Source organism: Oreochromis aureus, linkage group 3, assembly GCF_013358895.1.
Source record: "Oreochromis aureus strain Israel breed Guangdong linkage group 3, ZZ_aureus, whole genome shotgun sequence".
NCBI lineage: Eukaryota > Metazoa > Chordata > Actinopteri > Cichliformes > Cichlidae > Oreochromis > Oreochromis aureus.
Window position 1 is genome coordinate 8,064,136 of NC_052944.1, and position 14,258 is coordinate 8,078,393.

Below are 14,258 nucleotides of genomic sequence, written 5' to 3' on the forward strand. Positions count from 1 at the left end.
AAACGGTAGTAACCAGACCAAAAGCAGCGCACATTTCGGTGCTTTATTTCGGTGCTTTTTCTTCCTGAGATGTCATACACTTTGGATTCTAGCCAATCATTTTACCTTTCCAAGGATAGTAGGCAGGCCCAGGTACGTACGTTCTTTTAGAGCAGAGCTACAGATTAAAAATGCCCAAGGCAAAGCGGTCAAAAGTCTGGATGTACTTCACAGCAAAAGATGTAAACTCAGCAGCCTGCAACAAGTGCTTTAAGGTGATACTGTGCAAAGGAGGTAACACCTCAAATCTGATGAAACACCTGGCGACGCATTGTGTTTTTTTAAAAGCCGAGATGCACCGTGTTTGATAGCTTGCTGCAAGACCTCACACCGAGCACATCTGCTGCGGGTGTGGTGCCTGTTATCGGACCCGGAGTTAGCAACATCCCCCAAGAACCCGAAGAGTAGAGTCCTGGGCCCTAGCCCTGCCAGTGTAGCAGAAATGATGATGGATGATGATGGCAGCAGCACCCGTTCTTCTCTGCGTGAGTAGCTTAATGTTGTTCGTGTGTAATTTACATTGAGTAGGCTAACCACGTTATTAAATTAATGCATGTAAGGTGAACTAGCAAACACAGTCGTAGCTACATGCGGCTGTCTTCTTGTTTGATGGCAGATACTCCCTTCACCCTGGCCAAAAAGGCTAAAATGACCAAAGAAAAAGTGGAAAACAGCTAAACATGAGAGGTTTTTGGACAAAGTTTATGTTTTTCCATTGTTTAAGCACCGCTTCCAGCCAAGAGTGATACCATATATGCCCTATAGCTGCAGAAAAGGCTAACATTGTTATCTTTTTACAAAAAAACAGCTAAACATGAGAGGTTTTTGGACAAAGTTTCTGTTCTCCATTCTTTAAGCACCGGTTCGAGCACCGTTTAAGCACCGGCACCGTTTCAAAAGTACGGGTTTGGCACCAGTATCGGATAAAACCTAAACGATACCCATCCCTAATTAGTATATAGTTTTTTTTTAAAAGTTACATTTCACAGAAGAGAACCTGTGCTAAAAGATTGAAGAAAACTATTCAAATTCTCTTTATTATTAATTTAAGCATACATTCTTCGTGTTTATTCTGCATTTACTTCATTATATTGCATAAATGTCTGTTACAAGCTTCAATAGTGAAAAAGTTGAAAAAATGTAATTGCAACCAGGCTATTGATCAAGTAATTGTTAACTTTAATCTGTTAATCTAATTAATTAATCTAATCTTTTGTCAATCTATTGTATATATATCAGCTACATATATCAGCTTCAGGATGACGCAACTTCATATCACATGACTGAGTCAATTCTTTTCATCAGCACTGTACTTTTCCTCCTCTGTTTCGTCTTTGTTCAGGAGGTGTGTGGTCTAATAAATGGAGTGGCTAATTTATTGAAAAGCCCAGACATTTAATCAAAGCAGCATACGGTGGAGAACTCATTAAAAAACTATTAGATTGGACTAAGTGTTCAATTCCAGCTTGTGGCACACTCATTTTCATGCCACTTGCTGTCCTCACATACCTGCAACCACACTCACATGCTGAAATTGGGTGGTATGACAAGGAAAACAGCAACAGGGAAACAGGGCATAGCTAAAGGGATTTTATTGAGACTGTGGTGCTTATTTAAAAAAACAGAAATCAATACATGTGATACTTGTAGAGACATTTACAGTACACCTAACATTACAGCGTCAATATGTGCATGAACAAGATACTCTCATGCTTTCTTGCCCATCAATCTCCCTAATGACACATATACAAAGACACACTGCCAGCCAGCATCTCTGCACACATGGCTCATCCATCAATCGACCACCCCATCTCCTAGGAGACTTTCCTCCCACCCCTCCAAGCCCTTTTCTAACATCAGACAGCAGTCCTGGGAGCCGAGGGCAGGGCCACAGTTCCTCATCTCTCCTGTGTCCTTTTTGGTAGCAGGCCACTGTTTAACCTTGGCCATGCTACGCATGACAGGATTGGAGCAGAGGATTTCGGGGGAACAGGGTGAACAGATTGGTTTAGCATGCCTGATCGCTCCAGCCTTCCTCAACTATCTATCTGGGCACAGAAGCAAGGAGAGGAAGAGGGAGGAGAATGAGAAAGAGGAGGCCATGTGCCCCAGGAAGAGCTCCCGTAACTGGGCAGTCAGCCCAGACAGACAGCCTCTCATCTTCACTATCCACAAACACAGGAAGCTTTGTTCAGCCCGACAGATTTCACAATGCAGGCAGCATCTTTCTGTGTGTGGGTTAAAAGATTGCTCATCTCCTCCTCAAGAGGTTCAGATTTTAATGGCCATTTATAAAGGGGAGGTTTATTGAGAAAGGAACAGCAAATATAATAAACACATCCTTCATTGTGCCCTTCAGAGTCTGCCACTCCTATCTGACTTTGCCTACTCAGGTTTATTTAGAGGTTATAGTTTAGAATTTAGGATTATAGTTTGGGAGACTGAGAGAAGGTGAAGTCAAGATGTGGATAAAGAATCTGAACATTTGCCATCTTCATTGACAAATACACATTTCTATTACCCTCTTGGCCCCCTGTGTGGAGGTGTTCGCCTGTCACTCAGGAGATATGATAATCCAAATTCACTGGTGTTGCCCTGGGGGACCCTGAGTATTTAGCTTATCCATTTAGCTTATCACACATAAGCACTACCAACACTCCCACACCAAGGTCATTCGGTCATCTCTTCTTTTACTTGCTTTTACACTGTAGTGCTAGTGCTGCCTGGATAGGTAAAACACATTATCCTCTAGCTCAAGAATTCTTAAAGAGAAGTTGATCCTCATGTCATAGTTGATCTGAATGAGGCATCAGTCATATCTGGCAAGGATATTTCAAGAAACAAAATTCATTACTTTCAATTCAGCATAGGGCTATATTGGCCTGTGCAAATCCCAAGCACTCCTTACAGATTTACTAAAAAGTCACAGTGACGGTTTTGCTTTGATTGTCATGTGACCTAAGATTGGTTACGCCTTTGACTTTGAATCCTTAGTTCATATATATGAGTTTGAGGTTCTGTTTAGGTATTTCTGTACTCTATTGCATGAAGTTTTAATTCTTATGTTTTGAGGTTTAGATTTTTGAGGGGTTTTTTAGGATCTCTGCCTGGGTTTCATTACTCTCATAATGGTTTTCAATTTTGTAATATTATTTCTAGTGATGTCAATAGATTAAAAAAATTTAACTAATTACCGTAAATCCCGGACTACAGAGCACACCTGATTAAAAGCCGCATGCTCTAATTGTAGAAAGAAAATCAATTTTTTACTTGTACAGGCCACACCGGATTTTAAGCCATATGCGTTTCACCTGTAATATGAGATATTTACACAGAAATATTACACGTGAGGATTTTTAACGTTTAATTTAATCCGTAAGGTAACATAAACATGGTAACATAAACGTTATGGTAACATACAAAAATGCAAAAGCATTTTTGTATGTTACTGCAAATGCTTTTTTTCCTCGAACAGCGCCTGTAACATGGCTACCTTTAAGTATACGTAGGTATCGGTAACACACAAATTACGTTGCTTATGGTTTTTTTATGGAACAGTGCACAAACAACATTACAATGTCTCTTAACAACCGATAAAAATATATACCGTATATATACACTACTTATCATTTTGATTGGTCTACTGTTACCAGGCAAAATGTTTTTGGCCGCATGAAAAAAAATATGCATTAGCCACAGATCAGTATAAGCCACAGTGTTCACAGTGTGGGGAAAAAAGTAGCGGCTTATGACCCGAAAACTACGGTAATCTCACAATTTTCTGTAATTAATCACGATTAATCACAATTACTTGATCAATAGCCTGGTTTCAATTATTTTTGTTTTCAACTTAATATTTAAACTTGTAACTGACATTTATGCAATATAATGAAGTAATCACAGAATAAACACAAAGAATGTATGCTTAAATTCAAAGAGAATTTAAATAGTTTTCTTGCATCTTTTAACACAGGTTCTCTCCTGTGAAATACAACTTTTTAAAAAACCTATATACTAATAGGTAAGTATACCTATGCCCGTCACTACCAGATCAACTGCCTATTTGCGCATGTGTGAAGGTAACTCTACTTGGACAAACTGCCCGAAATGCATGCAGAAACATTTCATTGCATTAATTGCGTAAAATTTTTTTAATCGCGTTGACCGTGATGTTAGATTAATTTGCATTAACGTGTCAATTTTCACAGCACTAATTATTTCCTTTTGGTTTTGCCTTAAGGCTATTATTATTCTGTCCTTCCCTTAATTTAGAGTGAGTTTTCTTGTGTCTTTAGTTGGGATCTTTGTTATTTTAACAGTTTAAAATTAGTTGGCTCTTGTGTCTTCCTTTAAGCTTTACTTCATCCCCTGTGATTGTCTTGATGACTGTCACCTATGTCTCCTAACCCTCCTGTTTCCAGTTAATGTGTATATATAGTCCTGTGCTTCTCCTTAGTCTTGTCTGTAGTCTTAATCTTCCTCTGTGTGCTCTTAGCTTTGCCTGTTTCCCTGCAGAGACCTTAGAGTTCTGCTTGGATTTGGCTGTAGGCATTGCATTCAACCTAATAAAGGTTCACCTTTTTGTTTAAAATCCTGTATTTTGGTCCTCTACTAATCAGCTTGTGATAGTGCCAGTTAATGTATTTTAATAACATGCTTTTAAACCCAAGTAAGAATACACCTGGTAGCATTTCAAATTTCAAGTCTCTTGGCTGATTAGCTGTTTGTTATTAGTAGTATAAAATTGGACCAAAGCTAAACTTTGTGCTTTATTTTACCTCTAGATTTATATCAACTTATAGAAATTCTAATAAAGTTTGATCTTCTCTGACCAAGTGCTAGCATTATAACAAGATGAGTGGGCTAGTGGAAGATCACTGCACCTCCACTTGTATCTTGCATCTCCATGTGCACCAGATCAGGATCCACATCCACACCAGATACAGACCTGGAACACAGAAGACAATCATGTCACATGTAGATCAAACTTCAAGCTTAAAACCACATATGACTAGTCCAAGCAACACTGCAGTAAAGTACAGTCAATACAATATGTTTTTTTAATAATAACAATTGTCACTTTAATGTTTTTATAAATTTACTTATCTATTTCCTTTTTTTTACATTTTCTAGTTTTAATATGGGAGCGAGACAGAAAATATGGAGAAATAAAACATGGAACAAATGGCATGACCGCACAAATTTGCTGCATTCTGCCAAATTATGTGTGTTTTTAGATGTTCACATAACATGGTGAACCCAGGAAAACATCTTTATTCATGACTCAAACCTGTTAGGGTGGTGGATGGACATGGATGTAAATGTAGAAACATTTAGGTGTGAGTGTAATCTTTTAAATTAAAAATCAAAGGTTAAGAAATGCTTTTCACTGTTTTTATGGAATTACCAATGTTATATGTCTAAGTTTGCAGGGGAAGACCATCTAGAACTAAACCATTCAATCATAATTTTAGACAACATGTACACGTTGATTTCTACGCTAATTGTATTTTAGCCAATCCAAACAAAGCCCCTCCCATTACCCTGAGTTGGATAAGCAGGAAATGTATGGCTGGATGGATATGTTATAATGTACAGGCACTGTCCACAACCTCTTTTTTCACTGGTCAGCACTTCCTGGAAAATGCACTTATCCTAACTCATGTTAACTTAGTATACTTTAAAACCATCAAAATGTTCATATGCTCATTTTTAAAAGCACACAGATGTATACAAAAGTGCATTTGCTCTGTCTGCCCTTCAGTGAGTGGTAAACTAAACAGTTCATCTGATTAGAACTGCATAATGTAGTCTGTAAAATATCCCCCTGGCCAGTAAAGACACAGTGGAGATTTAAAACCTTGTTACTTTTCCTATAAAGAGACTTTACAAGCAATTAGCAGACTGTGAGGGGAAGGGGAAGCAAGGAAGGAAAAGAGTTATGAAGGGTAAGGAGATCAGTCATATTGTAGGTAAAGACAGAGCTCATAGAGGACGCTTCAGAAAAAAAACACTGCCCACGTGAAACAATTTACTTAAAAAATATTATGTATTACTTTAAATAAGTTACACATTAATAAGTAATAAATAAGTCACATTTCTTTCAGGATTAGAATAATTATCACTCACTGCTTGATTAGATTTAGTCATACAAATGACGTACAATTATGCAAACAAACCTACTCAGGGGTTGCAAAAAGACTGTAGCATACCACTTTTTTCCAAAGCTCTTTTTTTTTTCATTGCTGGGATGATACACATACGTCTCATACTCTATACATGGTGCAGGTAAAATATATATTTCCTATTAAAAAAATTATTAAAATTATTTTAAAAATCTTGGTTGTACTAAATGCAAAACTTGACAATTTGTGTCTGTGTTGTAACAAATGTAACCTAGCCAATTTATTCTAAATTGAATAAACTGGAAAGTTTGCAGTTCAAACCTCGACTCCGCCAGTCCACATGCCAGACTGTCCAAGATACTACATTTCAAAATTTTGCCAATGGTGCGTTATTGTTTGTGCAATACATAAAACTTAACTTGATTGAACGGAATAAATTGGTCATTAATAGCCAATTCAAAATCAAGTCTATTGTCTATTGTCCAGAAAGTCTAGTCTGGTATGATATTATTCTGTCTTACAAAAACAGCTGCCAACAAATGTGGTTCATCTACAAAAACAAGTTTGCTTCTGGGCTCAGTCCAGTTACTGCTAGTCAGATGTCTATGGAATGGGTTATATACCCATCATACAAATATAAGAGGTCACCACAATTTAAACAGTGGATGATGAAAAGCAGCTGGAGAGACAAGAACAAGAGAACTCATTATCCATCTGTTAGCCTGATATCAGAAAGAATGTTCAGCTTGTTAAGGGGCATATGAAGGAATGACTGGCAGCAGAGACCATGATGAAATGTCAGTGATATACAGTGGTTTATACCAATGACAGTTAAACCTTTCTAATAGAGCGACTGAAGTGACCACAGTAGGGGGTCCGTTTCAGTTTATCAGAGCGGTAAAGAGAATATAGTAGAACTACTTATGTAAGCCTTAGAATGGGACTAGAGACCAACTATCAGCTACAAAACAGTACATCCATATTCACCTTCAGTACGGTATTGTTTCCACTTTAACAGATTTCTTTTTAAAGACTGACTTTTACCCTGTCTACCTGACATTAACAGTTTTGGTTGTTTTTTTTAAAAAACTTTCTTTATTTATTTTTATTATATATACTTTAAGGTTCTGGACCTGATCAAGAGTCTTGCTGCTTGTTCCCATCTATTAGAAAACTCATGAGGAAACGTCCCATGTCCTCCTTGACCCATCTTGGAAACTCCATCATTTCATTTCCTGCATGTTTCTTTGGATAGAAGTGTCAGCTCCAAGCATGCAATGTGAATTCAGACTGAAGGTGAATTTGCACTTTGAGAAATGTTACCCCTCAGCCATCTAGTGAATGATTTTAATGGATTGAATGTTTTAATGGAATCTCCTGCCACTGCCGTGCAGATGACACCCAGTGATACTTTTCTGTCAAACCCAAAACCTTGACAGCCTCTCTTGCCTCAATAAATGCTTCTCTGCCATTTCTCTGCCAACAGGAGGCCCCGGGACAGACCCAGTATATACTGGAGAGATTATATCCCTTGGCTAGCCTGGGAACGCCTTGGTGTTCTCCTGGACAAACTGGAGGAGGTGGCCATGGAGAGAGAGCTTGACTGCTTAGGCTGCTGCCCCTGGGACCCAGCCCCGGATAAATGGAAGAAGATGATGGATGGATGGACGAATAGATGGTATTCATATTTCTTTTATCCCAATTCCAGTTAAACTGAGGTTAGACAGTTTCCCTAAGAAGGTTAGTTAGTCCATCTCCCCCGTCACCAGTAAATCAAATCAAATCATCTGCTAAAAACTTTGGCATCATTTTTCTACCAACTCCTGAATTTTGAAAGTCACATCTCAAAGCTCATCCATTCTTGTGTCCTTCGACTCAGAAATATTGTGAAATTCAAATCTTTACTGTCATTTAATCATCTTGAACTTTTAGAGCACATTTTAATCTTGCTCCTGCCTTAATTATTGCAATTTACTATCACCAACTGGTGCAGAACAAAGCACCAAGGCTACTAACAAAAACTAGCTGGGGGCCACATATTACAGCTACCCTTGGATCCCTTCAGTGGCTTCCAGTGAAACTAAGAATCCACTTTAAAATTCTGTTATTAACACATAAGGCTCTACACCCCTGCTTATGTAGCAGAGCTTGAAAGACTTTATCAATGCAGCCGGCCTCTCCGATCGTCTAACCAGGGTCTCCTAACCGTCCCTCGCTCTGATTGAGCCTTTGACATTGTTGTACCCAAACTGTGGAACAGCCTTCCTCAGACTATTACAACATATTTGTATTTGTATACACATATATATCTCTGTTTTGACAAGTGCTATACAAATAAATTCTTCTTGTTATCATCATCGTTATTATTATTATTATTATTATTATTATTATTATTATTACACAAGCTGTTTTCTTCATTTATTCTTTTCCTTTTGTTGTCAGTTGTCAGCCTTGCAATGTCAGTTCAATTTCAATAAACGGCTTTTTCATTTTATTGAGAATGACAAACACAACAGCCTAGCATCACAAAAACAAGGTCCGCTGGAACACATTTGGCCAGACCAGCCTAAAGGCAGATTGATTTTAATGTGATGTTTTTGTGTGATTTATGTGCACTGGCTGGAAGACTTCTGGTCTCTGCTGTTCCTTTTATGGCTGATATGACTGGCTAAATTCAGATCCAAAAACTCTAACAACATACATTTACAGTGTATGTATGTAAAACCTTAGCCACATATATGAACTTTTGATTGGAGGACCATCATCTTCATGATATTAATGGTATGGAGTTCAGTTTCCTATAATGAATAGTTATATAGATAGACAGACAAAAAAACAAAAACAAAACAAATAAAATAAACTAAAAAAACATAAAACTCCCAAATAAAATCTTGGTATTTAGTTAAACATAGACAATTCTAAAATTGCACAGGAACAATTTATTGGAAAAAAAAATAGTAAAGTAAGTAATAAGTCCATTCCATATAGACAATTAGGATCAAGCTTTGTAAAGATCAAAGTAAAAGCTTTGTAAAGACCAACTGAAGCAATAGCCCACTGGCTATATGATGGCGCTTGGCAAGGGGTATTAAGTCAAATGGTCTGCAATTTTTTGCCTGTTTAATCTGCCCTTAAATTGTATGGTTAAATGGTCACCCTGTTTGCACCCTGTTTTTGTTTCTCAGTAAATATTGAATAGGTAGCCAATATTTAATGGTTAAGATTTTGGAACCATTTTTCATGTTTCCCAAAATATGAATTTTGAAAACTTTTGTGAGTCCATAACTTTTAATCTTGTGCCACTATTAAGTCAAAACCAAATGTTATTCACAGAAAAACAAAAAAATGTGTGTAAGTTTTAGTTTAATCCACGCGTTAGAGTAGGAATAGCATAATATAGCTCTCATTGCAGGGTCTAAATCCCAGAGCCAACTCTTACTTGAGTATTTAACTTAAGTCTAAAGTAGGAAGCACTTAGGGTGTTTCTCTTCCTATATGGCACCCCTTCCACAATCTCTCAATTTTTACATTGCAGAGAGGATGATTTGTGAGTTAGCACTGGTGGTACAAATCATAGTTGCTTGGGTGTGTGAACCAGCTCATTTAATATTTGCAAAGAGAGGAAACACACTAACAGGAACTCCTTCAGAAATGCCTTTCTGACCTTTAAAACATGGGAAAGAGGGACTCAATAGTATTTGAATGCTGCACATTTGAACTTATAATTTTACAATAATGCCTATTTTACATGAATGAGTAACATGAAGCTTAATTCAGATGGGAGAAAAGGGTAAAAGAAAACAGATGAATAGAAGAATGAAAAAGAGGAAATAAAATATGAAGACTAGAGTTAGGAGGAGACATACTGGAAGACATATGATCATGAAAGCTGTGAAATATTACATGTGACAATGAGAGCCATTTACTTTCTTCTGCTTTCTTTCTTTCTTTCTGGGATGAGATGACAACCTTATAATAAAACACTCTGTAGTAGTTTCCCACAACTTTGACCCCTGTGCATTGCAACCAATGTGAGCATTGAAAGGATAGGAAAGACCTGACCTCAAAAAGATTACTATCCAAGCAGGTTTTTCAGGTTTGTTTTAACTGTTGCTTGCTGTTTATTGGCAATATGTCTGAGCAAAGTTTCTTTTTTTAAGTATATTCCCTCACATCAGCTCTACCAATCTATTGAAGGTTGTTTACCTTGGTTAACTTTAATAGATTAAAGATTGTTAAGATAGAAATCCACAGTTTTCATACAAAATGCAATGCATAGTTGTACTTGGGGTATAAATTACCCCTCTCGTCTAAGTTGTTGCATTTGCTAAAAAGTTTGTTTTATCCCTGGTGGGAGTCATTTTCACATATTTATTAACTCTTAAAAGAAAAATCTGCTGCTCTTAGTAAATGAAACAGGACGCCTCCTTCCTGCCATCTGGAGATTTATGGATAAAAGAGGATGGTGCTTTGCAGGAAAACCGAAAAATCTACCATCGAAGCAACCTCTCTCTCTCTCTCTCTCTTGGTGTGTTTTCTTGTTGCTCTGTGTATATGTGTCTGCTTACTCCACATTACCTTAGGGGGGCAGGATCCTCCTGGGATCTCCGCCCTCGCCCTGATGCACCTCGAGCAATCAAGCACCTGTGAATCATCTGGCAATCAGCTGACTGCTGTTTAAGCTGGGACCTGACCTTCAGTCTCTGTCTGAGTGTTGTCCAACTGTCGTAGTGATTGCCTTGCCCATCTGTAAGTCTCTTTCATTATTGTTAGCACAAAGATTTCTAATGTTAGCTGTGGTTACATGTGGAGAGTGTTTTGCATGGCTGAGGGAAGAGATTCTGTTCTGGAAACACTGGAGATCAGGGGTCCGTTCTTCGTACCTCGCTTACTACATCCAAGATCAAATCATCGCACCAACTTTGAGCTCGCTATTCCGGTTCTCCGAACACACCTGTTGTCGACGATTAGTACAGCTGGATGAAGTAATGTGAGATCACTGGGTGGCTTAAAAGGGGCTACGCATGGATAGTAGAAACATTGATCGGCAACCCTTTGATTGGTGAAAATGTCGAAGGAGCGCGCTCAGTATTTTTCGGCAGCAGAGCAAGAACTCTTGATTGAGGGATTTCAGGAGTTTCAGAGCTTAATTAAAACGCAAGGGAACACTGCAAAGGCTGCAAAGGCTGCAAAAGCAAGGAGAGAGGGCTGGCAGAAAGTTGCTGACAAATTAAACTCGTAAGTAATTTATTATATTATATTACATTATATCCTCTTTCACATTAGAGCCACAACAGGACCCACTAGAACATGGGAACAAGTAAAAGTGAAATATAAGAATATTCTACAGAATGGTAATATTTATCACTTATATTGCTTTTAGTCTCTTGAAAAGAGACCCTGAAATAATCTGTTTGTTTATAACAGCAACCAAGAAAAGGGTAGAGCAAATAAAGACAGGTGGTGGTCCTGCACCCCCTCGTCACACCCCGGCAGAGGAGCTGGCCCTAGGGTTGAATGCCACCAGACCCATTGTTGAGGGCATCTTTTTTTTAATTATTTAGACCAATAGGCTGTACCACATCCCTTTGTAACACCATTTTGTTTCCATTGCACAGGACAGTGAAGCAACCCTGTCAGATGACTGTGGTTTGGAGGAAGTCCCTGTAAGTGCATGCATAATTTGGCCTGAATTTGTATCTACTTGTGTACTTCTATGTGTTTCTGACTGCAGTATGATTTGCAGGCAAAGAGGCCGGCAGAGAGGCCTGATACAGAGGTGGGCAGTCTTGTAATTAATTTTACTTCCTATATGACATGTATTGACCATTAAATGTTGTCTCTACAATTGAAACAGGGTGACATTCGTTTGCTCTATAAGAGAAGACTCCAGCAAAAAATGGAGTATACTGAGCTAAAGAAACAAAAGCTTCTAGGTGAAATCGAACTTCAAGCTCTAATGAGGCAAAAAGTTCAACTCGAAATCGAGTTGCTTCAAAAGGAACTTCAGAGTAAGTAAAAATACACTTTCATACAGAGCACTATTGATGACCTTGCGTGATACAGTATATATGATTTTTTTTTTTTCCTGGCAAATGATGACTGGCTTTTTTTTTTGATGAGACAGAAAAAGATGCTCAAATAAATTTCAATGAAAAATATGTTTTGTCATGTTTTTAATATTCGAAATTGTGTTGCACAATTCTGTCCCATGCAGCTCTGCCACTAGGTTGGTCCAAGTGCACTGGCTGGAGGTCATCATCAGGCTGCACCTCCACCACAGGAGTCCTCTCCTTTCTGATGGTGGCAATGTTGTGCAGTACGGCACATGCAACAATAATGTCACATGCCCTGTCAGGTGCAACCCTTAGACTTTTCAGACACTGAAATCTTCCCTTTATTTGCTCAAAGGTCATTTCAATGCGTGCCCTTGTCCTGGCTAGAGCTGCATTGTAGCGGGTTCGTGGCCCAGGGTTGGGGTCAGGGAACGGTGTCATGAAGTACTGCCTGCATGCATAACCCCTGTCTCCAAGGAGAATCCCATCGTAGGCCCCTGTGTAATGGAGAAATGCTGTTATGTTAGGCCCAAAATAAGTATGAAATATCAAAATAAGTCTCTCTTTCTTACCACAAATAATGTGCATAACCCTGACTCTCTGAAAATTCTTGAGTCATGCACTGATCCGGGCCATTTAGCTTCCACATTTGTGATATGGCACATAGAGTCACACACCATCTAAGAGATTTCATTATATGTGAACACACTCCTTTTCATTATATATTACCATCTAAAATATTAGTATTACTCACCTGCACATTTATACTGTGAACCCACTTTCGATTGACAAAATCCCCTTCATTGGGGCCTGGGGGGGCCTTGATCGCAATGTGTGTGCAGTCTATGGTACCAATCACATTAGGGAAGCCTGCGGACAATCGAGCTATAGTTACAGACATAGGTCATGATTGCATCACATTCATTATCGAATTTAATGTACCTGCAATAGAAAAAAAGCCGTTTGTCAACCTGTGGTCTTAAGTGGCTTGGAAAAACCACAAACACACCCAGGAAATGCTTGAGTGCCAGGTATACTTTGCGAATGGAACGGCAAATCCACCTTCGCTTTTATAGCCGTGGTCTCTCATCTTGATTACACGAAGTAATTTACTATTACTACTCTAAAATATGAATTACATCTGAAATAATCAAATACATGAAATAGAATGATTAATAGTACATTTCCCTTTTTTTAGGAAATGACCTGTATGTATCTCTATGAAATCAATAACAGAATCAAATACTGCATTATCTTTAGTTACATTGATAATATTTATTTATGGAAAAACAGTGGAGAAATATCGCTGTTGCTTTCGTATAAATGAAGCAGACATACCTGAGTGGCCGCGATCTAATCCTGTTTACATAAAGTAAGCCTGCTCCCAAGCAGGTTTACGCTCACGGATCTGTTGCTATGACAGCAAGTCCCGGATGAGCTTCGGAGAACCGAACGATCCAAGATCACGCGAAATCATCAACAATCAAATCCAGCTAACTTACTTAGCGAGGTACGAAGAACGGACCCCAGATGCTCTGGATTCACTGAACCTCCCTCAGCTGGATTTTGTAAATACAAGACTTTTGAACTAAGAACTGCTGAAAGACCTTCTAAATAGCACAACTCTCTCCTGCACTGTAAATAAAGTCACTGAATTTGCATTACTGATAGAGATAGCATTTTGTGCTTTTGATGTTATTTCATTGATTTCATAATAAATATTGAAGCTAGTTAAACAATACCAGTGAAAGCCATTTAAAACTATTTATATTGTTCTATTTGACACTGATAATACTGCGCATACTAGTTGGATAATGTACTATTATCAGTCTCAAAATGAACAATATAAATAGTTTTAAATGGCTTTCACATATATAGTAATAACCAAAATTATTTTTTTTATGTTTGTGTAATGTTAATCCACCAATGTTGTTGGTTGTTCAAGCTCTTTAACTGAAATTATATTATTAATCCATCCATCCTCATCCGCTTTATCCGAAGTCGGGTCGCGGGGGCAGCAGCCTAAGCAGAGAAGCCC

The 14,258-nt window shown here is 38.2% G+C and overlaps 1 protein-coding gene and 1 long non-coding RNA gene across 8 annotated transcripts in view; both read right to left on the minus strand.

Annotated features, from left to right (window-relative positions):
* The window catches only part of sorcs2 (sortilin-related VPS10 domain containing receptor 2), a 377,677-nt gene that overhangs the window by 79,420 nt on the left and 283,999 nt on the right, over positions 1–14,258 (minus strand). For all 7 annotated transcript variants that reach the window (XM_039609304.1, XM_039609303.1, XM_039609302.1 and 4 more), the window contains one exon: positions 4,923–4,987. In XM_039609304.1, the coding sequence (XP_039465238.1) occupies positions 4,923–4,987 (65 nt within the window). The remainder of the gene's footprint in view (positions 1–4,922; positions 4,988–14,258) is intronic.
* Positions 12,367–13,578, minus strand: LOC120438851. The gene is made up of 3 exons (XR_005612203.1): positions 13,559–13,578; positions 12,975–13,090; positions 12,367–12,717 (listed from the first exon to the last, which is right to left on the minus strand). It is a non-coding gene; the product is annotated as an uncharacterized LOC120438851 (long non-coding RNA).